This window comes from Scardinius erythrophthalmus, assembly GCF_964197995.2.
Source record: "Scardinius erythrophthalmus genome assembly, chromosome: 2".
NCBI classification, from domain to species: domain Eukaryota; kingdom Metazoa; phylum Chordata; class Actinopteri; order Cypriniformes; family Leuciscidae; genus Scardinius; species Scardinius erythrophthalmus.
The window spans coordinates 35,149,368-35,174,566 of record NC_138222.1 but is presented as its reverse complement, the minus strand read 5'-3'; the positions used below and the strand labels follow the sequence as shown (position 1 = coordinate 35,174,566).

The 25,199-nt window shown below is 38.2% G+C and overlaps 5 protein-coding genes across 8 annotated transcripts in view; 3 read left to right on the top strand and 2 right to left on the bottom strand.

Annotated features, from left to right (window-relative positions):
- The first annotated feature begins 650 nt into the window (after positions 1–650).
- mcur1 (mitochondrial calcium uniporter regulator 1) lies at positions 651–4,466 on the top strand. The gene is made up of 9 exons (XM_081359271.1): positions 651–1,111; positions 1,259–1,378; positions 1,459–1,562; positions 1,838–1,939; positions 2,793–2,834; positions 2,982–3,053; positions 3,189–3,242; positions 3,328–3,442; positions 4,248–4,466. Exons 1-9 carry the CDS (start codon positions 1,003–1,005, stop codon positions 4,301–4,303), a joined length of 774 nt encoding a protein of 257 aa, XP_081215397.1. The 5' UTR covers positions 651–1,002; the 3' UTR covers positions 4,304–4,466.
- Positions 4,467–5,146: 680 nt separating this feature from the next.
- dph2 (diphthamide biosynthesis 2) lies at positions 5,147–9,256 on the top strand (the record flags this gene model as incomplete). 4 transcript variants are annotated; one of them, XM_081359268.1, is made up of 8 exons in its annotated part: positions 5,150–5,262; positions 5,713–5,894; positions 5,992–6,104; positions 6,371–6,591; positions 7,036–7,494; positions 7,591–7,719; positions 8,433–8,627; positions 8,744–9,256. In XM_081359268.1, exons 2-8 carry the CDS (start codon positions 5,745–5,747, stop codon positions 8,899–8,901), a joined length of 1,425 nt encoding a protein of 474 aa, XP_081215394.1. In that variant the 5' UTR covers positions 5,150–5,262; positions 5,713–5,744. The 4 variants fall into 4 exon arrangements, with proteins under 4 accessions (XP_081215392.1, XP_081215394.1, XP_081215393.1 ...); XM_081359269.1 differs by having other exon boundaries at positions 5,195–5,241; positions 8,744–8,901; XM_081359266.1 differs by having other exon boundaries at positions 5,147–5,262; positions 7,036–7,719.
- ncf2 (neutrophil cytosolic factor 2) lies at positions 8,985–15,628 on the bottom strand. Its single transcript, XM_081359270.1, has 14 exons — positions 15,337–15,628; positions 15,081–15,163; positions 14,090–14,198; positions 13,687–13,821; positions 12,977–13,084; positions 12,779–12,838; positions 12,605–12,648; positions 12,024–12,165; positions 10,727–10,795; positions 10,439–10,540; positions 10,142–10,293; positions 9,946–10,057; positions 9,658–9,766; positions 8,985–9,545 (listed from the first exon to the last, which is right to left on the bottom strand). Exons 1-14 carry the CDS (start codon positions 15,508–15,510, stop codon positions 9,448–9,450), a joined length of 1,497 nt encoding a protein of 498 aa, XP_081215396.1. The 5' UTR covers positions 15,511–15,628; the 3' UTR covers positions 8,985–9,447.
- Positions 15,629–17,036: 1,408 nt separating this feature from the next.
- garem (GRB2 associated, regulator of MAPK1) lies at positions 17,037–23,925 on the top strand. Its single transcript, XM_081359461.1, has 6 exons — positions 17,037–17,388; positions 18,330–18,470; positions 19,106–19,236; positions 19,417–20,604; positions 22,082–22,251; positions 22,333–23,925. Exons 1-6 carry the CDS (start codon positions 17,268–17,270, stop codon positions 23,183–23,185), a joined length of 2,604 nt encoding a protein of 867 aa, XP_081215587.1. The 5' UTR covers positions 17,037–17,267; the 3' UTR covers positions 23,186–23,925.
- Positions 23,850–25,199, bottom strand: part of LOC308687171 (DNA-dependent protein kinase catalytic subunit-like) — a 32,520-nt gene continuing 31,170 nt past the window's right edge. The window contains exons 79-81 of the mRNA XM_081359460.1: positions 24,949–25,137; positions 24,568–24,707; positions 23,850–24,311 (exon numbers count right to left, since the gene is read on the bottom strand). Coding sequence (XP_081215586.1) covers positions 24,107–24,311; positions 24,568–24,707; positions 24,949–25,137 — 534 coding nt within the window. The 3' untranslated portion in view covers positions 23,850–24,106. The remainder of the gene's footprint in view (positions 24,312–24,567; positions 24,708–24,948; positions 25,138–25,199) is intronic.

The window sequence follows — 25,199 nt, the reverse complement described above, 5'->3', positions numbered from 1 at the left end:
ACTGGTATTAATGCTCAGTCATTAGTTATAAACAAGTAGGGGTTAATCAATATAAAGTAAAGGTAACTTAGAAGTTTACAGAAAATGACTGAAATATTTTTATTACCTCAAACTGAAAGTCACTTTTTCAAAGACATTTGACATTTTAAGACACTCTTTAAAATCCTTCTGTTTTCCATCATGCATTGTAATGTCCTCACTTTCAAGTATCTCACGAATATTAATTTTGTAAAAATATGAATAAATTAGATTTTTAAAATTGAATGTTAGTTCCAGTATATGTGTTGTCAGATCTGTCAGACTCAGTCTGATATTCAGAGTCCGTCTCAACAGTTTCTCCCTCGCATTTTCCATGTTTATATTGCTTGTAAAATCACAATAAATCAGGGGGTTAAACTGTAGAGGTGTCCCACATTTTGGTAAAGGTGCAGCAATAAATGCAAGTGGAGGCTAAATAGGCTAATGAATAGAGAATAAAACAGGTCATACAATATTTATATATTTAGCCCCTGAGTAAACATTTTCTGGTTGCTAAGCAGTAAGCACCTCTCCTCCTCACTTACCATTGTTAAACGCTACGACGTGCTTACGTCCAGATCTATACAGAACGTGCTCTCGCTTTTAGAACCAGCATGTGTACGTGAAACGTCATTGTTTACGCGCAGTTACAGGAAGCTTGACAGAGGTTGACTGATCTGTCAAACAGAAAGGAGAAAAGTTCGAAAACCTTTATATTTTTTATCGCAGTGCGGGAAAAAACAGTAACTTACTGGCCCGGTTATGTAATTATTCTGAATTATTTCAGGAATTACATTTTTTTTTTTTAAGTAACGTTAGCTGCTATTGATTTTAGAAGACGATCAGGCTACAGAGGAGAAAAGCAAGATCATGCGGTCAAACCAGGTCCCGCACCGCCGCGATCCCACAACATTTTAAAGTTTTCCACGGATTTAATACAAAAAAAAATAGGCTACAAAGTGCTTATTTTCAGGCTTCTGCAGAATGTGGTCTCCACACAGCAGACATCTGATCTCTGCGATCAGAAGTGGCTTTAGCAGGTCTGGCACGGAGTCTGTTCTGCTGTGGAGAGGTTCCTGCATGTTGGTCAGAGGTGCGTATACTCTCGATGTTTGTACTGTAATAAGTGATACACACCACACGTCTAAGTTTGTGAGAGCGTTTACTGCTGTTGATAATGACCAGTTTTCTATGATTTGCATATTCTACACGCTAATCGTCCCCATTGTCTTTGTTTCAGAGTTGAGCACCTCTGTTAAAACTCTACAGTATGACCTGAAAAAATCAGACATGTCTAAGTCTGGCAATAGGAAGCTATTCTTTGACACTCATGCAATGGTCCGACTGCTTGAGGAAAGCGGTAAGATTGCTTTTCCGTGTTTCTAAAATGTTCTGGCAAAGTCTAGGTTAGTGATTCATCAAAATGACCTGTCCTTCCAGGTTTCATGACCCAGCAGGCGGAGGTCATTGTCAATATGATGGTGAAAACCACAAATTCAAACATGGACGTTACGTACGGTGACATGGCCACCAAGACACAGCAGGTGAGGTTTCTATTATCTTCTCATGCTGCTGTGATCATCACTTCTTGATTTAGCTCATGTATTCAACTTTTGATAAGGTGTAAGTGACTGTTTAGTGATTGATTCATGGCAAAAGTTGGCAAACAATTACCGAAGTTGATCATGACATGATGTTTTTAATGTACACATAAAAAAAATTAAATGTTTGCTGCCTGTTGTTGTCTATACAACTTCCCTCATAGCAGAGCCCAGGTCGAACAGGTCAGTTATTCTTCTTGACTATTTTTGTTATACAGGAAATCATGTTACAGAAAGTCATGTCTCATATCACCGCTGTGAAAAAGGACATGATCATTCTTGAGAAGAGTGAATTCTCAGCATTATTGGCAGACAATGAGGTGAGACCTCTTATCTATAATCAGACCATTTGTTATCTATTATCATCATCACCCACTCGATTTGTATACTTGCATTATTTGTAAGTTTGGGGTCAGTGAATTTTTTTTTAAATGTTTTTTGAAAGAAGTCTCTTACGCTCACCAAGTCTGCATTTGATAGAAAATACAGTAAAAACAGTAATGTGAAATATTATTACAATGTTTCTATTTGAATATATTTTTATATATTACATTAAATACATTATACAAATACATTTGAATACATTAAATATTATTACAATGTTTCTATTTGAATATATTTTCAAATGTAATTTATTCCTTTGATGGCAAAGCTGAATTACTCCAGTCTTCAGCGTCACATGATCCTTCAGAAATCATTCTAATATGATGATTTGGGGCTCAAGAAACATTTCTTACTATCAATGTTGAAGACGGCTGTGCTTTTTAATATTTTTGTGTAAATCTTGATACATTTTTTTCTGGATTCTGTGATAAATAGAAAGTTCCAAAGAACAGCATTTATTTCAAATAGAAATCATTTGGAACATTATAAATGTCTTTTGATAAATTGATTGTGTCCTTGCTGATTAATTATTAATTTCTTTAAAAAAAAATCTTACTGAACCTAAACTTTTGAACGTTAGTGTATATAAATAAATATAAATATTTCCTTATGCCGTCTGAATCTCTTGTCTCGGTAAATTCAAATAAATAATGTAACAGTAGCTGTGAAATAAAAAGTGATGCCTTTTTTTGAATAAGGTCATTATTTGGTTTGCCTTGAATTGCCTTGAATCCCTCAATTGGTACATCACCTAATAAAGAAGTATTATGTATCTTATTTCCTTTACAGAAAATCAAGGTTGAGCTATCACAGCTAAAGATACAACTCACTGTAAGTTAATGGAAAAACAACTTTTTGATAAAAAAAAAAAAAAGGTTTTACTTTGCTATTCAGACCTTAAATATACAGCCCCTGACCATCCAAATTTACTGGGTGTATACAGTTATTATAGTTCTACATTTTGCTTTTGTGCTGCAGGATGTGATAAGCAAAAGGCGTGCAGATACCATTTTGGATTTGAACATAGAGAAAAGCCGTGTAAAGGAGATGGTAAGTACAGCAAGATCAAGCTTTGGAAGCTTCACCGTCTCTGGAAACCAAAGATGTGTCAGTTATTAGAGTTGTGTCGTTTTGAGCTGGAAGTTTACATATGCTTTAACTGAGATGTGTTTGCTCTTGGTCCAGACGGTAGACTTTGACAGAAAACTTATTGGGACCAGGAATGAATTGATGGAAATGGTGAGAAGTACAAGCATTTAGGACAATAATATCTTCTTGATTTTTTTGTATGAAACATTTTATAAAACTGGAGCTGCTTTCTTAGCATTCTGAGCAGGATCGGCACGTGACAGAGACCAACATGAAAATCGACACAGAAGTGGCTGGCCTGAAGACTATGCTGGAGGCACATAAACTAGATACTATCAAATATCTTGCAGGTAAAAGTGTCAAGATCACACATTTGCAATTTGAAAACAATTTGAAAAAGTTGTACATCTGTCAGACTAGTCATACAGGGTGTTTGCAGTCCTCAGGTTCATTTTTTCTTTTTCACAAGTCTGGAATGATGCTGAAACTTATTGTTGAGCTTATTTATTTTATGAAGGCCCAAAATGAGGCTGCAAGTAAAATAAAAAAAGACTCGGCCAGTGGTGGACTGCTGCTATAGCAGTTTGCGTGATGTCTGTATATTGTATGTTTATACTTTTTTTGTTTACAGACATTGTTTTTCCTCATTTTTCAAATACAATATGGAATATTTTGTTATTTTTCTTGATTGTACACTTGAATTATCAGTAAATTAAATTGATATATTAGTATATTGAGATTTAATATTTTGATAGTGTATGACTACTTTGATGACTACTTGCTAGTGTATAAAACATTTGCTTATTTGCAGATGTCTGAACTAATCCTAAACATAATTCATTGATCAGTACATTAAAAATCAAGTATTACTCAAGTGAAATTAAAAAAGGAGCACTTTTACTGAAGTAATGTCTTATTAGAATATCTGTACTTTTACTCAAGTACTTGATTACTTGGTCCACCACTGGTCTCGGCAAAGATAGTGTGTTCATTAAGTTCCTTCTCAAGGACCTGCCGTACACACAGCTGCAGAATGTCCATGTTACATTAATCATCCCGATAAAGAGGTCAAGATGAGTTATTCAAATAACTGGTCAGTAAGAGACTGTTTCAGAATTTATTTTCATTCATGATTTATTTTTGTAATTCTTCTAGGTTCAGTATTCACGTGTCTCACAGTAGTACTTGGATTCTATCGGATATGGATGTGAACACCAGGAGACATTGTTCTTCCTAAAAAAAAAACACTCTCATCAGCCTTTGGTCATAAGAAGAGCTGTGATATTCACAGTCATCCTCTAGGAGCAAATGTCTGTTCTTGCTTTATTAAGATATCAAGTTCTATTAGGAAAATAAATCATATTTACATATCTACATCAACAGTGCAACATCTTGCATTAGGATCATGAAGTTCAAGCTTATTTACATCAATGTCAACAGCTTGAATGAAGCCTAAGAAGCAGAAGTTGTCATAGCTGGGTAAACTTCTACAGCGGTGAAGGGGAGATGACTGCAAATATCATTTTTTTAATTGCTCCAATAGCAAAAGAAGAATCTGTAATAGAGTTTCCACGACTTTCCAAGAGGGAAAAATAAAGAGATTGATTACATTGGTCAAGAGAAAGATGTCAAATTTGCCATCACTCCCTCAGCTGTTGTGTTAGAGCAACGGTAGGTAATGTAACAATATAAAGCGTTATAAATGTGTATTAATTTTTTTTATATGAAAAACTTTACTAGATTTGAGATGTTGATAATTGTGGAAACAAAATGATCACAGTCTGAAAAAGGTCCATGCTAAAACAAGAAGATGTGAAGTACATTATACATAAATGATTCAAGCAACTAAATACACAATCACCTTCACAATTTACAAATTTGTAGCCGTTTGTTTGCATTCATGATAATATGATTCTGATTCAGCGAAAGTCAAAGTGAATATGATAAATTCTGAATAATAAAAGTCTAGTCTTCTTGAATTCTCTTTGTGTAACGTTACCTGTTTTGTGAAGTCAAATATGAAAGTTGTCACCGTCACCGACCGTCTCTCCAGTACACTAGAAGGCAGTATATGATGAAGATGAACTCGAGTCGCAGGCGATGAAGAAAAGAGTGCCGCGTCCTCTCAACCTCACGTGGGAATTGAAATGTAATGTGAATCTCTGTTTTGGTAGGTTACGTTTTGTTGTGGTTTATTATATGTAATTTTGGTAGCCGCAAATTCAGTTATCAAATTCATTTATCCAGCGGTCAACTAGTTTTAGCCGCTTCAAGCAGTTTCTGTGGCAACTAACGTTAGCTGCAACGTATTAGACTGTAGAGTTAGAATGATTCTGTTAACTGTAATCTAAACAAATCTTACCTTTAAGCGAGCGAGACATGTCAGTTGTATATTTTAATAAACGTCAATATTAATTTATGAATGTCAGGTTCATCACAGTTCACCCAATACTTAAAATTCTGTCATTAATTACTCAAATCCGTAAGACTTTAGTTCATCTTCTGAACACAAATGATGATCTTTCTGATGGAATCTGAGAGCTTTTTGCTGTGTTTGTTCTTTCCAGAAGTACGCAGAATGTGATGCTTAGTGCTTAATTATAACTCTCATTCTTTTCAGACCCAAAGTACATCACTATCTCCTGAGAGAAGATGACAGATGCTTTCAGTAGCAACAGTGAGGCAGTTCTTCAGCGCACTGTCAATGTGTCCACCATCACAAGCAGCCATGCTGGAAATTTGATGAAGCTGTATCAAATAGCTGAGACATGTGAATTTGTCACTAGTAATCAATTCACGAAGGCAAGACAACATCTTTCGAAATCATCTGTCATGTTTACTGAAACCATTTGTCCAGCTGATCTATTAAAGATATAAATATGTCCTGTTTTTATCACAGGTAGCCTTACAGTTTCCAGATGAACTACTTCCTGATGCCGTCCGGGTCTCTGCAGAAATCGAGAATGAAACCAAAGCCAAGACATACATTTTAGGAGATACATCCTATGGCAGGTAAGAACCCTGTTGTTTCATTTACATTACAAGAAAATCATATGTAATACCACAATGTAACCACTAAATGTCTATATAGCCCCTACATATTTTATATTTTTAAGACTTTTCTAATCATGTCCACATTTTTTTGTGTATTTATATAGCAAGTGCCATGAAAAGTACCAAGTTTCATACCATTCTGATGAAACATAAATTGTAAAATGATAATAAAAAGATATTGTGTGGCTAATTCTGACTTCCAGACCTGTTTATTTCCTTTTCAGCTGTTGTGTGGATGAGGTAGCAGCAGAACATGTTAAAGCAGACTGTATAGTGCATTATGGGCCATCTTGCCTCAGCCCATGCAGACGACTTCCTCTTCTGCATGTGTTTGGGAAAAGACCTATAGATGTCCAGCAGTGTGTTGCAGCCTTTAAAGAGCTTTACCCTGACCGCCAAAGTCATGTGATCATACTGTATGATGTCACCTATTCACATGCTATAGGTAATTGTTACTGTCCAATCCTACTGCTGGGGGGCGAGTGTTGTGCAGAGTTGAGCTCCAACGTTCCCCAACACACCTGCCTTGAAGTTTCTCGGTCTGTATCCGAAACTGTCCCCTATTCACTATTCCCTATCAGTCCACAAATATAGTACTCTTAAAAGAGCAAATAAAGTAAGCAACTTCAGGTGAATATTTTACATTTAATGGGTTTAACTGACAAAAAAGTTTTCAGTTGTGGGATTAAATAATTGTACTTGATAATGTCTGCTATGGTTTCAGACACCAATACACCAATGGCTGTCCCATCAAATAGAGCTGCTTCAGGGGTGTGATTAATTTGGATTGGAGCTAAACTCTGTATGTTTGCAGCCCTGCAGGAGCAGGACACCTCTGATTTAATACCATTGTGAATGTTATGTGTTAATTTATATCGTCTCTCCTCAGGTGATCTCAGGACGCTTTTGTGTGATATCTACCCCAATGTTGCGGTATCTCTTCTAAAAACAGATTATTCCTGCGGTGCTGAACTGATACAGGACAGCTGTGTGAACAGTGATCACTTGAATTCACAGGATGATAGAGTCATTTTTAAATTCGGCAGACAGTTTAGTGTAAAAAAGGGGCAGAGTGTTGATGATTACAGTATGTTTTACATTGGCCAGGAAGGCCTGACTCTGACAAACTTCATGATGACCTGGAACCATTGTGCCTTCAGCTCATTTAATCCAGAAACGTGCACAGGACGAGTGGAATCAGTTAAAATCAACAAGGCACTGATGAAACGCTATTATGCCATTGAGCGGGCTAAAGATGCCAGTGTGGTGGGCATTTTGGTGGGCACCCTGGGTGTCGCTAACTATCTGACCATCATAGAGCAGCTGAAAGACATTATTCACAAAGCAGGCAAGAAGACCTATATGTTTGCTATGGGAAAGATCAATGTTCCTAAGCTCGCCAACTTCTTGGAAGTTGATGTTTACGTGCTGGTTGCCTGTCCAGAGAACTCACTGCTGGATTCAAGTGAATTCTACAGACCTGTGGTGACTCCCTTCGAGATGGAGTTGGCTTGCAATAAGCAAAGAGAGTGGACTGGAGAATATATCACAGACTACAGAGATTTACTGCCTGGTATGACATTGCATCATTTTAACAAATCATACTATAGAGCACTAGAAAAGCATTGTGATATTGATATTGTGTTGCTTATGGGCTTTGAATGATGTCAGTATATATGTCCATGGCTGCGTTCCAGACCAAAATTGTCATGCCCTTCACTCGCTAACTTCCCTCCGTCTCGTTCACGCGGATGTATGTCATTGCTTACGTTGCATGAGTGCCCACTACTGGAGGAACCTTTGCAATAGGCTGAATGGGAACGTGCTAAGCCCTTGATCACTTTGAATCCACTATGGGGTTGATTTATTATTTATTATTTATTAATTTTTCCCTTACAAAATTGTTTAATGCAGCATTCTATATGTATATAGTTGTTTAATTAAAAAATATATATATATTATTATATCATAGAGTTGTTTGTGGTGTGGTAAATTAAACACAGTATGCGTTGACGTCACAATCGTGTTGCATTGTGGTATATGGATCTGCCTGAAGTGTACATATGAAGTAGATCGGTCCCTCGGTCAAAATCGAGGGACCGAGGGTCTGTCCATATAAATTTCCCTCGTCCACTTCACAAAATGGAACGCACTTCAAAATGGTGGCAGGGATTCCCCCGAGGGGAAGTGCTTAGGGAAATTCGCAAGTGCGTGTCTAAAAGTGGACTGGAGCGCAGCCCATATGTAGTATTGTTCTGAGCATCTAATGAGAAACCTTTATCATAGGTGGAAGCAGTCATGTGGTTTGCCCTGAACCAAACGAGTCTGCCATTGAGGAAGAGTGCACAGATGTCTCTCTTATCACAGGAGCTCTGCGAGCCTGTTCCACCTCCGCCTCATCTGAGATAATAAATGGCACAGAGTCGTCTTCACTTGTGCCCAGGAATCAGACTCTCACTGTGGCCAATACTAACACTGCAGGTATAGAGTCTGAGGCCATACTGAACTGTAGTTGTGGTATTAATTCTGCCACTTTTTTAATAAAACGTTTGATTCATGCAAATGCAGAATATAATCATAATCTTTTTGTTTTGCAGCATCATTTTTGGCTGGCCGTAGTTGGCAGGGACTGGAGCCCAAACTGGGGCAGACGCCAGTGTTGAAAGCTGTGGAGGGACGGAGAGGCATTGCAATCGCTTATGAGGAGGAGGGTGTGGGTAATAAAGATGCTTTAACATCTCCTCAAAAATCATAACACTCACTTACTATTAGACTGTCACAGGAAATCATCTAAGGACTATCTTCACACTCACAGCACATGAATCACATCAGTATTTTGAAGAGGATTTAATTGTCAGTAATAATACCTTTTTGGGGACATGTTTTAAGTCTTGATAATAGCAAGTGTTTCTTTTGCTGCTGGTCAAATATCAAGGAAGGAAAATTCATATTTGTTAAATATAAGAATGTCAAGTTCTATTGTGCTACTAATATGGTAGCAATCTATAGAATAATATAAGAAAAATGTAACTGATGTCAATGTGCTTTAATGTTGTCTTGTTTTAAATGTTATATTCAAACAGAATAAAACTCATTTTTCTGGATTTATTAAAATATGACCTCAGTGTATGATCTGGTCTGACATATACTATACAATCAAAGTGGGATGAGCATGAGCAAGCTCTGGCCTGAGTTTAACAATATTAATGTTTAAAAAAAATTGACCTGAAAATACTGTTTAAACTTAAGCATGCCAAATATGTGTAAAACAGCACATTAGTTGTAACTATTTGTTGAACATTCATTTACATTTCTGATCCCCATTAAGTGCTTTGACAAAGGTTGATGGGAATATGCCAATCTTCCCGTTGCATTGACCCTCAAGCCACTCATCATTGACTGAAAATGAAAGAAAAATCAGAAATTCATCTCACGAATGCCTTAGTTCATAGTCATACTGTATTTTATGTCCATATTAGGGAACTACAAGTATCACAGTGTCAGTTCCTACCTTTTGAAAGAATTGTGATGATGTTTCCCTGTTTGAAACCCAGATCCTCTGGGGTAGTAGAGTCATAAGAGTAAAGAGCAACCACTTTCTCATGAGGCACACTTTTACCCTTTCGGACAGCAGTTTTGGGAAGGGCCAAAAAAGAAATGTTGGGGTTTAGTTGCTGGCAAAGCTGTTTTAAATTATTACTATTTATAAGGTATAGTGTACACTCAGCTGTTATATGTCTAAGCTATATCATTTGATCCTGTGTGAGGGTAGGTGAGTCAAGCTCTGTCAAGTCTTTACCTCTGTCACTGAACACCACAGCGTAAGACGGCCATCCTTCACACTATTCCACACAGCCTCCATTTCAGAGTCCTCAATAATCACCCTCTCATCCGAGCCTTCCTTGGCAAAACTGAAAGGTACATTACAACCACATTTTATTTCTCCCTGAAATATCTTAATACAGTGCTGGGAATGTTATAACTTGTATAGTTACCGTAAAGTTAACGTTGACGCAGGCAGCTTCAGTTTAGAGCTTATCATCTGAAGAATGACTCCATATGGTTGTCCAGGTGCAATACTGATAGCAATGGTGAACTGAAAGTGTACTTTCACAATGCAGCCTGAGAATTCACTAGCGTTACTTGTCTGTGAGGAATATAGTCAAGCTTGAGAAATAATTCCTATATCTAAAAAAAGTTGGCTTTTTGATATGCAATGGAAGCGTTGTTTGATAGTTATGTCAGTTGGTATCAGGTTACAGTTAATAGACTGTGATTATGAAATACTGAACCTTTCCATTCACAGTTTTCAGGCCGTCTGTACCCACTGGTCTACTAGGTGCTGCTCTTCTTGGTGGAGCTGGTATATCATCATTTTCATTTACTGGTTCAATCTATAAGATGTTCATTTTTTTTATTTATAATGTAGGACAAAATAAGTAATTTAGCTCAATTAAACGCGAGTAGCTTTTGAACATGGATCTCAACAACAACATCTAAGTGGTTTGAGTTATAAATCTGTATACAGTTCATCTCTGTGCAGTTTTGGAAAACTGCATATTCATTCAAAAGGCAATTACCTGTACTGGTTTTGATGTCATTGTAACAATATCCAAGGGTTCAAGGAAATTATAAGGTACAAGACCTCGCTGGAAATAACCAGAAAACAAAACAAACAATTAAACAGAAAATAGGGCATTATTGTCTCTGCTAATACACTCACTGGCCACTTAGGTACACCTTAGGTACTGCCGGGTTGGACCCCCTTTTGCCTTAAGAACTGCCTTAAATCTTCATGACATAGATTCAACAAGGTGCTGGAAACATTCCTCAGAGATCTATCTTGTCATGATGATAGTATCATCCATTTGCTGCAGATTTGTGGGCTGCACATCCATGATGCGTATCTCCCTTTCCACCACATCCCAAAGGTGCTCTAGAATTTTGATGATTTGAGCTTTCTGACATGGCGTGTTACCCTGTTGGAAGTAGCCATCAGAGGATGGGTCACTGTGGTCATAAAGGGATGGATATGGTCAGCAACAATACTCAGTTTGGCTGTGGTGTTTAAACGATGCTCAATTAGTTCTAAGTGGCCCAAAGTGTGCCAAGAAAACATCCCCCACACCATTACACCACCAGCCTGAACTGATGATACAAGGCAGGATGGATCCATGCTTACATGTTGTTTATGCCAAATTCTGACCCTACAATCTAAATCAGACCAGACAACATTTTTCTGATCTCCAATTTTGGTGAGCTCGTGTGAATTGTAGCCTCAGTTTCCTGTTATTAGCTGACAGGAGTGGGACAAGGTGTGATCTTCTACTGCTGCATCTGCTTCAAAGTTCGACGTGTTGTGCGTTCAGAGACGCTCTTCTGCAAACCTCGGTTGTAACGAGTCCTTTTTTGAATTACTGTTGTATTTTTATCAGCTTGAACCAGTCTGGCCATTCTCCTCTGACATTGATCCATTTTCGCCCACAGAACTGCCGCTCACTGGATATTTTCTCTTTTTCAGCCTATTCTCTGTAAACCCTAGAGATGGTTGTGCGTGAAAATCCCAGTAGATCAGTTTCTGTATCATCTGGCACCAACAACCACTCCACCCACGTTCAGTTACTTAAATCACCTTTCTTCCCCATTCTGATTCTCAGTTTTAACTTCAGCAGATCATATATGTCTATTAGTTGCTGCCGTGTGATTGACTGATTAGATATTTGCATTAACGAGCAGTTGAACAGGTGTACCTTATAAAGTGGCCGGTGAGTGTATGTTGATATTAGCATGCCACTGGAATGTTCTTTTGACATTGAACTCCCGCTCTCATATCTGTTCTCATTTACTGCCCTCTATGATAATTCACCAAAAATGTACCTTCTCATTGAAAACAACAGATGCCCAGTTGTCTGCTCCTTTCTGAAGAACAAAGACAATGTTTCCAGGCAACACAGCCAGCTCTTCTTTGGTCTCAGGAACAAACTCATAGAGAACAGTGTGCGGCGTACCTTCAAATACCCTGTTGATTATGAGATTTACATTTACTTTCTTAAAGGGATAGTTCACCCAAAAATTACAATTCTGTCATCATTTACTCACACTCAAGTTTATATCTTAAAAAATATATTTTGAAAAATGTCGGTATCCAAACAGTTTGTAGCCATTGACTTCCATAGTATTTTTTTTTTCCAAGTCAATGGCTACTGTGAACTGTTTGGTTACCTACATTCTTAAAAATATATTTTGTGTTCAGCAGAGGAATGAAATTCAGGTTTGGAACAACCAGAGGGTGATGACTGAATTTTCATTTTTGGATGAACTATCCCAGACACTTGATATACACACAGCAAAACAATGCAAAAACTCCATAAACTGCTTTTAAAAGTTTTAGAGAGTTTGAGGTTTATATGCATTAAATAATGTTCTTCATTTTGAACATGGCCTTAAATTATTTTTACCTTAGTACTTCTGGGACTTTTGGTGTAGAAGGTATATTGTCAACCTAAACAATACACAAATTATGTGGTCATTAAAATAACAGTTTTAAGCATTAACGTATCTTCACACCTCTTTCAGTTATTCTTATTTCAAACTACTGTTAACTCAATTATTTTGTTAACAACATTACTTACTTGAGGCTGAAGTGGAGCAAAACCAGAAAACTTATCTGCGGGTACAATAGAAGATACAACCTATGAAATAAAAAATAAAAAACACTAGTCTTATTCAGTTTTGTCTAATTGAATGGCCAAATAGAAAAGGGATCATTTCAGTAGCTGCACAAAGGTTTTAGTGATTGCACACTGTATTAATTTGATAATGGAGGGTACCTTGGCTTTTCCAAGATAGTCCTTTTTCTCCAGCTCTGCCACATAGTGCTTATTGGGTTTGAATAGCAGCCCTACTCGAATCTCTACCAGAGGAAAGAGCTTCTGCTTCTGGAAAGAGGAAATCACAAAACAATGCATCAAGACAACCACAGCATACAATTCATGCTGTGCTGCACTATACTCATCAGCGTAATATAACTGATTTTAATTTTGTTTTTTAAGTTTACCTTTTAAGGTTATCCTAAAATATGTCATTTTAAATGCTTTATATTAAAATGCTTACGAAGAATGACACATGCACACTGATGAAGCATGACTTCATCTGTCTTGTGGATTTTGTCCTTCCTGAAACTTACACAACTTCCTACAAATCCTAACTAGAACCACTGATGATGCAACAAATTATGCAATTTAACCAATTTTTTGTTAGAAAAACTGCAATATGTTACAAAAGAACAACAGCACACATGAGAGCACACTTTAGATTTGAGATAAAATTCAGAACTGGCTTTATATAGTAATAATAATAATAATAATAATAAAATGCATCCAGTGTGCAATTATTCAGTTCATCCATTTAGGGTGGCAACTTTATACGACTGCATTTCTGTCAGTAATTTTCATTAATATGAATTTATGTTTAAAATTCTAGTACTGATAATTATGTAAATTATGTACTCCAATTATGTAACACTTTAGCAGTTACAGACCAGTATGGCATCCAGAGCATGGTCAATATGGCTGAATTTGGCATCTGCCCTCAGGCTCAGAGCAGTAAGAAGATTTTCTTGAGCTTTCTCCCATTTTCCCAACTGAGCCTGTACCAGCCCTATGTTGTGCAGCACCTAAATGTTACATGGGACAAAACAACGGCATAAGAGAATGGACTGGCAGCTTGTTGATTCAACTTTTGCTTCAGCATTATGGGGGAAAAGCCTTGCCAATGCCCATAAAGTCATGCTAAATACAGTACGTGTTAAATAAGTCATCAAGTGCATCACTTGGAATAAATCATGAGCCATTCACATCACATCTATTAGTGTATAAAAATCAATAAAGGTGAAAAACAAGATTCTATACACAGTTTAATGCATGGCACAACTCTTGTCTTACCTCACAAGCATACAGTTTAAATCTCAACCCCAGAGGTTTGTAATCTATTAGTTGATTTCCTCTTAACTGCTTGAATGCCTGTTGGAAATCTAGAAGAGACTCTTCAAACCTGTAGATACAATTATGAAGTGGCAGAACATTTCATCAAGATAAACAATGTGCTGGGCTGTCCCTTATGCAAAAGAAAATATATTTTCTTAAATCTGAATTATCAATATATTAAATAATTTAATGTATATTGAAAATATACTGAATAATATATTATGTTAATATATCAAAAATACATAAGGAATTGCCGCTTTTCCTATATTGAAAAATGTGACAATATATTTACTTATATCGCAATGTATGTCATTTTATATTCATTAATATCATTCATAGTATATAGATGTACATGAGATAAAATGTGGTACTGTGTGTGTATATGTATAATTTGAACATATATGTACTATATACATTTATATGGGAACATATGTGCAATGTATGTACTCAATTATGAGGTAAATATATATTGTGATATCCATGTATTTATATTTATTTATAGTACATAAAGCACAAATACAATTTGTTTTCACTAAACACTTTTTTTCTTATATAGTCCATCACACATATTTTCATATATGAAATGTGTAACTATTTAAACAATAAAGTGAGATAATATGTTCAGCTTTATGAAAAACCAAAGACAAATTAATTGAGTGTTTCAATAAAGCTATTACATGTAAAACTTAAGTGCGGATTTTGTCTTCACTGCTATCTATATTTTTTATATATATGTATAAATATATAGCCATACATGGTCAATGTATATATTGAAGTATATTGAAAAATATAAGCAGTGGTTTTCCATTTATGGAAATGTATTATTTAATATATTGCACAATATTTCCCATATATTTTTGTTTGGTAAGGGGTGGTCCCCTTTTTGTGAACTATAATAAAAGCATACAATATTTCTTAATTTGTCATGAAGAGATGGTAATGGCTTTACCTTTCCTTTTTGTAGAATGTAACTCCTCTCTGAAAAAAGGCCACCGCTAGGTGTTCATCTTTGCCAATGCTTCCATCAAATGCCTTAGAATGTATGACAGAAATAAAAGTTCCCCGTAAAGGGTGAAACCACTTTTACTTCCCTTTTTTACAGCCACAAATTTATTTTTAAGTAGTAAAAACATCAATTTAAAGAGCATAGTATTCTGATTGTTGTTTTCTTAGTATAAAACACTGAATCTGCCCGGTAACTGTACCTTTTCAGCTTCATCTAACTCATCGTTGTTCAAATAAAGACAGCCAATGTTGAAGGCAATCTTGGAGTTTTTCTCCTCGATGTTGAGGAATATCCTGAGAGCAGAGTCTGGGTCTCTTTGCTCCACACAAGCCACGGCCTCGTCCCACTGACGGAGAGTGCTTACAAATGACATGCTCCCCCAGAAAACTATTACCAATGAACAAATGAACGCTGTTCTTCTCTATTGTGAGCCCAGTAGAGGGAATCTGAAAGTTTTCTTAGAGAACAAGCCCATCCCCTCCTCTGAGAGAGAGGAAGTGATCAGCTTCACGTCACTTGCTTCTTTATTTGTTGTTTCCTCACTTATCTGAGTAAGTTCACTTTTTTTTTTTTTTGGTGTTAGTAAGGCATAGGCTACTTATTAATAAGTTAATCTAACAAAAGGTAGCAGGCTCTTATTTTGTTAGTTATGCTTTAAAAGTGAGGCATGTTTTGTCTCTACACAAAGGGTTCTGTGGCGTCATGGTACAATGATTGGATCAGATGGTAATATAGAATGATACATGACGCATTTACATGCCATGGGACTAAATGATTACCAATCATGTACTTTGGTATTTAGATGGTATTCCAATGCTAATAAAAAATCTAACAACATGTCCTAAAAATCAGGGTCATTATTATAGACATGAATGTTTGCATATGCATCACTTTCTGATTAAGGTTAAGCCTTTACCAAAAAGAGGTTTGCATGTTCTTCATGTAAACATGATAATCAGCATATTTTGCTGCAAAATAATTCAATCAGTGCAATGTCCTTGACAACAGCACACAAGCAAGCATTCAAAACATGGGCCATGAGAGCCTCAATTGATTTGTTTATTTCATCCCATTTGTAACTACAGTAGTATCCTAAATGTCTAGCACCCAGAATCTTTTAAGAAGGACAGAGATATTATTGAATATTCTGTTATGGATATTCCTAAAAAGGAATACATGACCCAAAATTAATACTGCTGGTTTAGATAATGGCTTAATCCAACAGCATTTGGGTTAAAGCATTTGCATGACATATTGGAATATGTCCATTACTTATTACTTACTTGAATAAGTGCGATCTGACGTCGGGTTCTGATGTCAATCCGACTTTCATTTCCAACCATAATGCAATCCCTGCAACCAAAATCATCCACTGACTGACTTTACTACGTTCTACTCAAGGACCCTGACAGAAATGTCGAGGAATACAAAGTATGATATTTGTCTTTCAAATGTAGTGAAGTTAAAGTAAAAAGTTTCCAGAAAAAATAATACTCAAGTAAGTGTTACTGTCCACCTCTGCACACCAAGAACACAAGAGTTATTTTTGAGTCTAGTTGCTGATAATAGTGCACTAGGGCCTATTATGAAAACCATTCTTAAGTTAAAAGCATAGGTTAAAAGTTTAGCTTTGCATTAAACTCCTATCCAGCCCGTAAAGGAGATTTAGGTAGAGTGGAGTGACTCAAATCCCTCTTTTGTTCATTTCCAAATAGCCCTTGAAATTAAATCTAACAGATTTTCAACAACAAAAAAACGTCGAGTTAAATATATATTTGTGATGCCCTAACATTTTATTTATTTTGTTGTAGTTACTATTGCATACTATTAAATGTTTGAAGAACCAACCAACCGACACAAGGTACAACCATTATAGCGCTGGTTGCCCGGGCAACCGCTGGAGCTACTGGGAAGAGGAAATAGCCACTCCAGCTCCGAGATCGCTACGGTATGCGATACATGGCATTTCCTGTCAATGTAAATAGACAGTCGGCTGACATGGCTTCACTTACAATCCACTGCCTTTGAGTTAACAAAAGGACATCCAACGAAGCTTTCTCCATGAAAGAGCCGTTCTTCACTGCAGATGCATGCTGCGGTGGGTTAACGTGCTGATGTTAGCAAGCTAACATGGACCTTGGATCAATGCTGTACAACAGTTTGAAAGATGTAACGTGGAGTACGACGACACTACCTTTGGATAGACTTGTTAGTGCCTACAGACTGCCACAGATTGTGAAGTTGGACAGCGGTAAGGTTTGTCCTGAGTTGTGTTGGTGTTGGTGTTTGTGTTGTGTGCAGCAGCGGCAGCTGCGCGTGGGCGGTCGCGCTCCTGTGGAATTCCAATCATTAGCCGCTTCGCGCGCTAGGCTAACGCGAGCCTTCACTCCATGAACACACACAGCGGAATACCTTTAAACCAGGGGCTTTACTGCCATCGCTTACACAGTCTACGTTACAAGTGATGCGTTTTTAGTTGTTCTGAACCAGTTAAAGACCAAACAGCTAAATAAAAGGCAGAAAAGTGAGGCATGAACGTTAGCAAGCTAACGCAAATTAGCCAGAGGCCAGAGTGTTAAATAACAGACTGCATGCAGTCAAACACCGACCTTATAACATTTCATTATCATCTATTACAAAACTCATTGGTTTTCCGAACTAGACCGCTACCTCCTCAATTCTGAAACTTTAGGTGTGAGAAATACTCAAGAAATTAAAATGTGTAAAGCACTAATAATATACACTTATTTATTATAAAGTGCTTAAAAAAGTAAGTTCTAAGTGCTGTTGTGTGTGAGCTGAGTTCAGTGCTGTGTGTAAAGATGGAGGAAGTCATAATATCAGAGGAACTAGATCATTATCATTATGGGAACTAGCCTATCATTAGACTCACTAACTAAACCCTTATGCGCTCATTGGGTACAACAGAGCTAAAGGCACACAAAAGTAACCCATCTCACCTATTAGTTTGTGTGAATGCTCTACTTACAAGTACTTTGTTATTATATAAGTAGATTAAAGTATGACCTTAATGGTTTTTTTTTTGCAACTGCTGTTTTTTAGATCTGTTTCATTGTGGACTTAATTATATCCTTAAGCTTGTTGCTTCTTTGCTCTGATTTTCATTTTGACAAAACGACACACTATTAAGGTCACTGTTTCATACTGATGTCCTTTTGTGTTTCGCCTCAGGGGAATCGGTGGAAGGGCTGAGAGAAAATGACTACCTCTTGATTCATTCATGCCGGCAGTGGACCACAATTACCGCCCATAGCCTAGAGGAGGGCCATTATGTCATCGGACCGAAAATCGAGATCCCTGTCCATTATGAGGGTAAGCCATTCAGTTGTTGTAATGCAGCATGTACTGTTTTAAGAAACATCATCTGTTCTTTCTGACACCTTATGTATTTTACATAAGTAAGACAAAGGAAATAAAAGTTAGTCAGCTAGGTTTCACTGTTTTATTGCTACTTATTAAAACAGAAAAAGGCCAAGATCCGTGCTGTTGTATTTCCCATCTGCTTTTAGTTGGAAGTTCATTAGCTAATTGGTCTTTTCATATTGACATTCCTCTCTGGCTGTGGAGAGGGTCAGTTGGCCACTTAAAGGAAACAAGACCTTCCTTAGAATTTAAAACCCCTGGATACAGACCTAGTTAATGGTCTATTTTACTACTACTTTCTCTGGTGCAGTGTTTTTATATAATTTGTCAAAATATTATTTGGTTTTATATCAGTTCAAGGAATAAAAATGAACAGTTATATAAATGAATTAAAACCAACTCTAAATTGGAGTTGTTTATTATGCCCAAATTTATTTAATTTCTTTCTTTGCTTTCCACGGAAATGGCCTGGCTTGAAATCAAATCTATTTATGTTTAGGTTGCTGAAATGAACATATTGACTCAATGCTTTATCCTTAACATCACGATGTTACATAATGGCTCTGTTTTACTATATGTCACAGGCCAGTTTAAGCTGCTGGAGCAGGACAGGGACATTAAGGAGCCTGTGCAGTACTTCAACAGCGTGGAGGAAGTGGCCAAAGCATTCCCTGAGCGAGTTTATGTCATGGAGGAAATAACCTTCAATGTCAAGGTCTGGTTTTGTGCTCACCGCACCCACTGTGTTTGATTTAGACCTTTATCAGGATGGATCTCAGGCATTGTATTTGTAATTTCAAGATTGGTGGCAGTCAAAGGTCTTCTGTATGACTAGCATTATTTGACTACATCTTTTTTCAGTGATCTGTTCAAATTGCTTTTGTCTTTCTCCTAGATGGCATCAGGAGAATCCAATGAGGACACGGAAGTCTACAACATCACACTGAGCACTGGGGATGAGCTGACCTTAATGGGCCAGGCTGAGATCCTCTATGCCAAAACATCGCGAGAAAAATCACGTTTCAACACTCTCTTCAAGCGCATTGGCAAGCTTAACTCAATCAGTAAGCTTGGCCGTGGAAAGATGCCCTGCCTAATCTGCATGAACCACCGCACCAATGAGAGCATCAGCCTGCCTTTCCAGTGCCGTGGTCGCTTCAGTACCTGCTCCCCACTGGAGCTGCAGATGCAGGAAGGAGAACACACTATTCGCACAATCGTGGAGAAGACCAGGTTACCCGTTAATGTCACGGTGCCCAGCAGCCCGCCACGTAATCCGTATGACCTCCATTTGATCCGCGAAGGCCACAGATACAAGCTGGTCAACATCCAGACTAAGACAGTGGTCGTGTGTTGTGCGTTACGTTCGAACAAAATACTGCCAGTGCATTTCCCCTTGCATGTGTCCACAGCACTGCCACGTTTACTGGTGCCTGAAGGGCTGCTTCAAGGAGAAGCCTGGCTGGAGACAGTGGTCCACCGCTGGTTTGCTTACTGCCAGGAGCAGTTCGACATTGACGACTACTCTAGGGCAGTGCGTGACGTGCGGGTGGACTGGATTGAGGACGGCAAGAGCCCGAAAAAAAGTAGCGCCGGAGGAACGGGATGTGGGAGCGCCATCTGCAACAGCAGTGGAAGCGGGAGCAATGGCTGCCCCTCACATGTGCATTTGCCAAGCTCTCTAAGTTCAGCCCGAGATGAGCTCACACAGTCATTTCATCGCCTGTCTGTCTGTGTGTACGGAAACAATCTCCATGGGAACAGCGAGGTGAATCTTCAGGGTTGCGTTAGCTTATGTGGAGATTGTGTGCCAGCAGAACCGCCGGATGCAGATTATCTGTTCCCTGAGCTGCTGGAGAGTTCTTCAGGCTCCCTTAAACCAGACGTGCCATACGAGGAGCTTTGGTTGGATCATGTTAAGAATTCTGGACCTGTTCTAGACCACATTGAGGGTGTCCGGGGAAACTCTACTGTCTCTGGCTGCACGACTGCACTGCCATTCTCCACAGCAGGTCCTACAAGTGCACTGCTTGGCACAGATGTCATTCTACCTCCACCACCAGTGCCTCCAAAGTCTGAAGCTGTGAGTTCATTTTTACTAGATTAATCTTATCCAATAAATGAAGCCTTGGGGAGCGTAAAAGACTTCTTTCAAAAGAATTTTACCGACCCCAAACTATTAAACGGTAGTGCATACTATTTTTGATAATATGTAGCAAATATCTTGGAAAACAATCTGTGTAGAGTTAAACTTGCTTGCAAGCAATAGTGATTTGTGAGTGAATTGTTCTTTTGAGACAGTTATTTTGGTTTAGGCAAGGGTTAACAAAATAGTGAAAGATTCACCAGCAAAACAGACTGAATAAAAACATTTCTAAAAATCCTTATCCAATAAAACACAAAAGACTGTAAAAGTCATTGATTGAAAAAGTTGGAACCCTGAATATAAAGTTTACATTAAACTGTTTGTAGAAATCTTCATTTATTGATACGCCTGATCAAAAAATCTATGATGTTAGGGCTTTTTGTCTGTTTCACACTCACAGATAAGTCAAAGTTTATTCTGTGCTTACATAGTGACTTATTTGTGTACTGTTGGTCAATCCCTGAAGGTCTAATTGTATTCCAAGTAGGAACAAAGGTTAGCATTGTGTTAACCTTAAAGGGATAGTTCACCCAAAAATGAAAATTCTGTCAGTAATTACTCACCCTCATGTTGTTCCAACCCCGTAAGACCTTCGTTCATCTTCGGAACACAAATTAAGATATTTTTGATTAAATCTGAGAGTTGTCTAACTCCTCCATAGGCTTCTAAGGGACTGAAACTTGCTGGCCCAGAAAATGTATTAAAGACATCGTTAATATAGTCCAAGTGACTCCAGTGGCTCGATCTTAAGTTTATAAAGCGACGAGAATACTTTTTGTGCGCAAAAACAAACAAAAATAACGACTTTATTCCACTTTTCATTTCCTTCTCTCTGGGCCTCTGGTCTTTTCACGTAGTGTTTAAGCGTAGCGCGTCTGTGTTGCACGTCACCACGTAGGCTCACTATTGGCCGACGCTGGTCATGTGTGATACGTGGTGACGTGCAACACAGACGCGCTACACTTAAACACTACGTGAAAAGACCAGAGGCCCAGAGAGAAGGAAATGAAAAGTGGAATAAAGTCGTTATTTTTGTTTGTTTTTGCGCACAAAAAGTATTCTCGTCGCTTTATAAACTTAAGATCGAGCCACTGGAGTCACTTGGACTATATTAACGATGTCTTTAAAACATTTTCTGGGCCAGCAAGTTTCAGTCCCTTAGAAGCCTATGGAGGAGTTAGACAACTCTCAGATTTCATCAAAAATATCTTAATTTGTGTTCCGAAGATGAACGAAGGTCTTACAGGGTTGGAACAACATGAGGGTGAGTAATTACTGACAGAATTTTCATTTTTGGGTGAACTATCCCTTTAAAGTGTTTAAGGCCTAGTTGATAAATTTGCAGTCTGTCTCAAGAAATCTGTATCCATTCACATTTTAGAGCCATTAGTTTGTTTTTTTGTCACCTTTGCAGGTGAAGGAGGAGTGCCGATTGTTGAATGCTCCACCGATTCCACCGAGAAGCTCCAAACAGGCAAGCTCAAGCAGTGCCACAGTGCCATACCCTCCTGCCAAGCCACGTCAGACAGATACCCGCTCCCCAAGCCCAACACTATCCTATTACTCGTCCGGCTTACACAACATGTGAGTTACACACTGTTTTGAATGTAACATTAGTTTTTGTGAACTGCACTAGTTATGACTAAACGATCCATCTCTCAATAGAGCTGGAGAGGGCGAATCTCAGAGTGAATCAGATGATCAGAACCACGCATGTTACCCATGTAACTGGATCAGACCAGATCCCAGTGAAGGCTCCAAGCCTCTCCCTTGCCTCAATCCTTCGGTAGATGCCTCTTTCTCCCGCCTTTCCTGGCCTAACGATTTCTCTGGGGGTGACTCGTATAAAGGTGAGGACTTCCCGTCACCTCACTGCCGGAGTTACTCTAGTTATCCTCGGAAGAGGACCCCTGGTACTCCTAAGGCTTGTCCTTCAGGTTTGTTAGACTTCGATAGGCGAGCAAATTGTGAGGGAAGTGCTGTGGCCTCCAAGGCCCAACAGGTTTCCCAGTCTGCACAGCTTTGCACCAAGTCCACCAGCTATACCATGGAAATGTGCAGAGACAAATCCACAGAGGAATGTAACACTAAGCATAGCCAGTCCTGCCCTATCTTGCCTCCAAGAACCCCTAAATGTAACGATACAAAGAAAGATGCTGAGCCTGCTATTACAGCCACGGCCGATGCGGACGTCCTGGAACTTGAGTCCAAAAGCTGCTTGCTTGAAAGGCTGCATCACGGCACTACAGATGTATTCTCCATTTCCTGTCCTGGAGCTACAGGGTTGTCTTGGCAACCACCAAGTAATCTATCAGGTATCTCCATTGAGGAGGTTTCTAAGTCACTACGGTTCATTGGTTTGTCAGATGATGTTGTCTCTTTGTTTGTACAAGAAAAAATTGATGGAAACTTGCTCCTGCAGCTAACAGAGGAGATTCTGTCAGAAGACTTTAAGCTAAGCAAACTTCAAGTGAAGAAACTCATGCAGTTTATTAATGGCTGGAGGCCCAAAATGTAAGGCTGAACAAAAGCAAGGCAGTCAAGAGCAAAACACATGCAATTTGCTGCAGCAGCAAATGTTGGTCTTCAGTATTGCATTAGACAGTTTTGTATCTCAATGCTATGCAGTCTTGTAATATTGTAATAGCCATTTTGGTTAATATATACATGTATATAAATCTATATATTGATTGCTTTGTGTATTAACCTGTACCCATTTATGTAATCTCTCTGACCTTACGGTACCTGCACAACAGACTTTATTTGCTCAAACCCAAAGCCTTTGGGAAAAACCTGAAGCTATTCTGACCCAATCCAACTGTGGCCTAAGTTTCTTTTGTTGTTGATCAATAAAGATGATTAACAATTGATTAGGTAATTTCTTTACTTATTGTAGACTAACTGTAGGACTAACTTATTGCTTTACCATATTAAGAACTAGGCTAATATTTGAACCCCATTCAAATGAAATGATCCGTAACCACTAACAACGTGTTGTAACTTGGTTATGTCACTGGCTCACTGTAAATTAAAATGCTCCCATCATTTTTACCCCAGTGATTGATGAAAGCTGATGTGTCAAACAAAAGTGAAGAGGATGAAGTCTTATCCTTTTATATCTGTTCAAACACTTTGGTTTTGTAGGCTCCAGTATGACAATGACACGTATAGATGTTTTATTTGATGGCTGGATGCCTTTAATGCAGTGCAATGGAAATTGACAACTGTGTGCTACATTTTTTTTTTAATAAACATCACTTCATAAACAATCTCGTTAAATTTTGCAGTATAGCTAAACATTGCTATAAACCAGTGTCTTTTGATAGTAGCTGCTGGTCTATAAGCCTTCACAATTTGAGAAAAGGTTTACAAAATTTAGAAAAAATAATAATAAAAACTTGGACTTCATTATGCCACTCACTATTTGGTTCAAATCCATTCAAATCCACGGTTCCCAGCCTACCCACACCCTGCCCAATATATTGGGGTCAGTTGCTTGATCGAGCAAGCAATCTACCTGATCTTCAACACTCAGATCTTTCTCATTGTGTCGAGCTCGTATATTGTGTTGTTCTTCCCCTCGAACAACAGCCAACATTCCTTTATACTCCGGGGTCTTCTCAAATCCAAGACAAACCTCTTCACTAGAACATTAACCAATCAACATGGTTAGAAATGTCTTTCTGTGTAAGATACGACTGGTACATTCGTGTTTTGTCCATGAAGAAAATGGTTTTAAAGTCTTTACAAGAATTAGAATGAAAAGTAATCATTTAAGTAATCAAGTGGTTGAACTTAATTACAAAACATCATGATATGTTGCCAATGTAAATGATTAAACCAGCCATGTTTATTTGCCAGAAATCCACAAAAATAAGAGGTTTTTGTGGTTGGACCTACCTTGTTATAACCGAGGGATTGGCTCCCTCTAGCTTCCGGCGAGCAAAGTTGACCTTCTGTAGAGGGAACCAGTTTATTTCTTTGGTGTTCACACTCTCTGTCCAGGTACCGCCTTTCTTCAGCTGCTTCAGCTCAAAGTTCTGAAACATGAGGAATAATGGTGTTGTCTTTCACAAGTAGCCTGCCTCTTTGATACTGATTCAATAATGTCTAAGCTTGTTATAGACATCAACTCTTAAGTGGGAAACTAGAAAATGTGAAACATGTCTACAATGAGGACAGATCACTTCGATGATTACTCAATGGGCTATGTGGCAAAAAAGGAAAGCAAGCTATTTGTTTCTGTTTGCAGGCTTAAAATCTGCTTCTGAGTTCTTCTACCTTCCAGTCCAGTGAAGGCTCCTTCACAAACACATCCATGGTGTTGAGCAGCAGGTCTGGGTCATCTCTGAAGGCTCGCAGTGAGTGTACCATCACACTCTGGATGAGGCCAGACTCGCCCATGGGTCGCATCAAGTTCATAAACTGCCGTGTCAGTCTAAATGGCATCAGTTCAGGCACTGGGAGGAACTACAAGCAACAAAGTTATAGTCAAGCTGTTTATCAATCTTTTATCTCTAAATTAGTACAGT

Excerpts from the sequence above, each read along its gene's own strand:
- garem (XM_081359461.1), top strand. The coding sequence starts at position 17,268 with ATGGACCTTGGATCAATGCTGTACAACAGTTTGAAAGATGTAACGTGG. Across the intron at positions 18,471-19,105 it reads GATCCCTGTCCATTATGAGG|GCCAGTTTAAGCTGCTGGAG; the intron begins GTAAGCCATTCA and ends TATATGTCACAG. Across the intron at positions 20,605-22,081 it reads TGCCTCCAAAGTCTGAAGCT|GTGAAGGAGGAGTGCCGATT; the intron begins GTGAGTTCATTT and ends TCACCTTTGCAG.
- ncf2 (XM_081359270.1), bottom strand. The coding sequence starts at position 15,510 with ATGTCATTTGTAAGCACTCTCCGTCAGTGGGACGAGGCCGTGGCTTGT. Across the intron at positions 14,199-15,080 it reads ACATTCTACAAAAAGGAAAG|GTTTGAAGAGTCTCTTCTAG; the intron begins GTAAAGCCATTA and ends TTGTATCTACAG. Across the intron at positions 13,085-13,686 it reads ATGCTCTGGATGCCATACTG|AAGCAGAAGCTCTTTCCTCT; the intron begins GTCTGTAACTGC and ends TCCTCTTTCCAG.
- mcur1 (XM_081359271.1), top strand. The coding sequence starts at position 1,003 with ATGTGGTCTCCACACAGCAGACATCTGATCTCTGCGATCAGAAGTGGC. Across the intron at positions 1,379-1,458 it reads CCGACTGCTTGAGGAAAGCG|GTTTCATGACCCAGCAGGCG; the intron begins GTAAGATTGCTT and ends CTGTCCTTCCAG. Across the intron at positions 3,443-4,247 it reads TACTATCAAATATCTTGCAG|GTTCAGTATTCACGTGTCTC; the intron begins GTAAAAGTGTCA and ends TAATTCTTCTAG.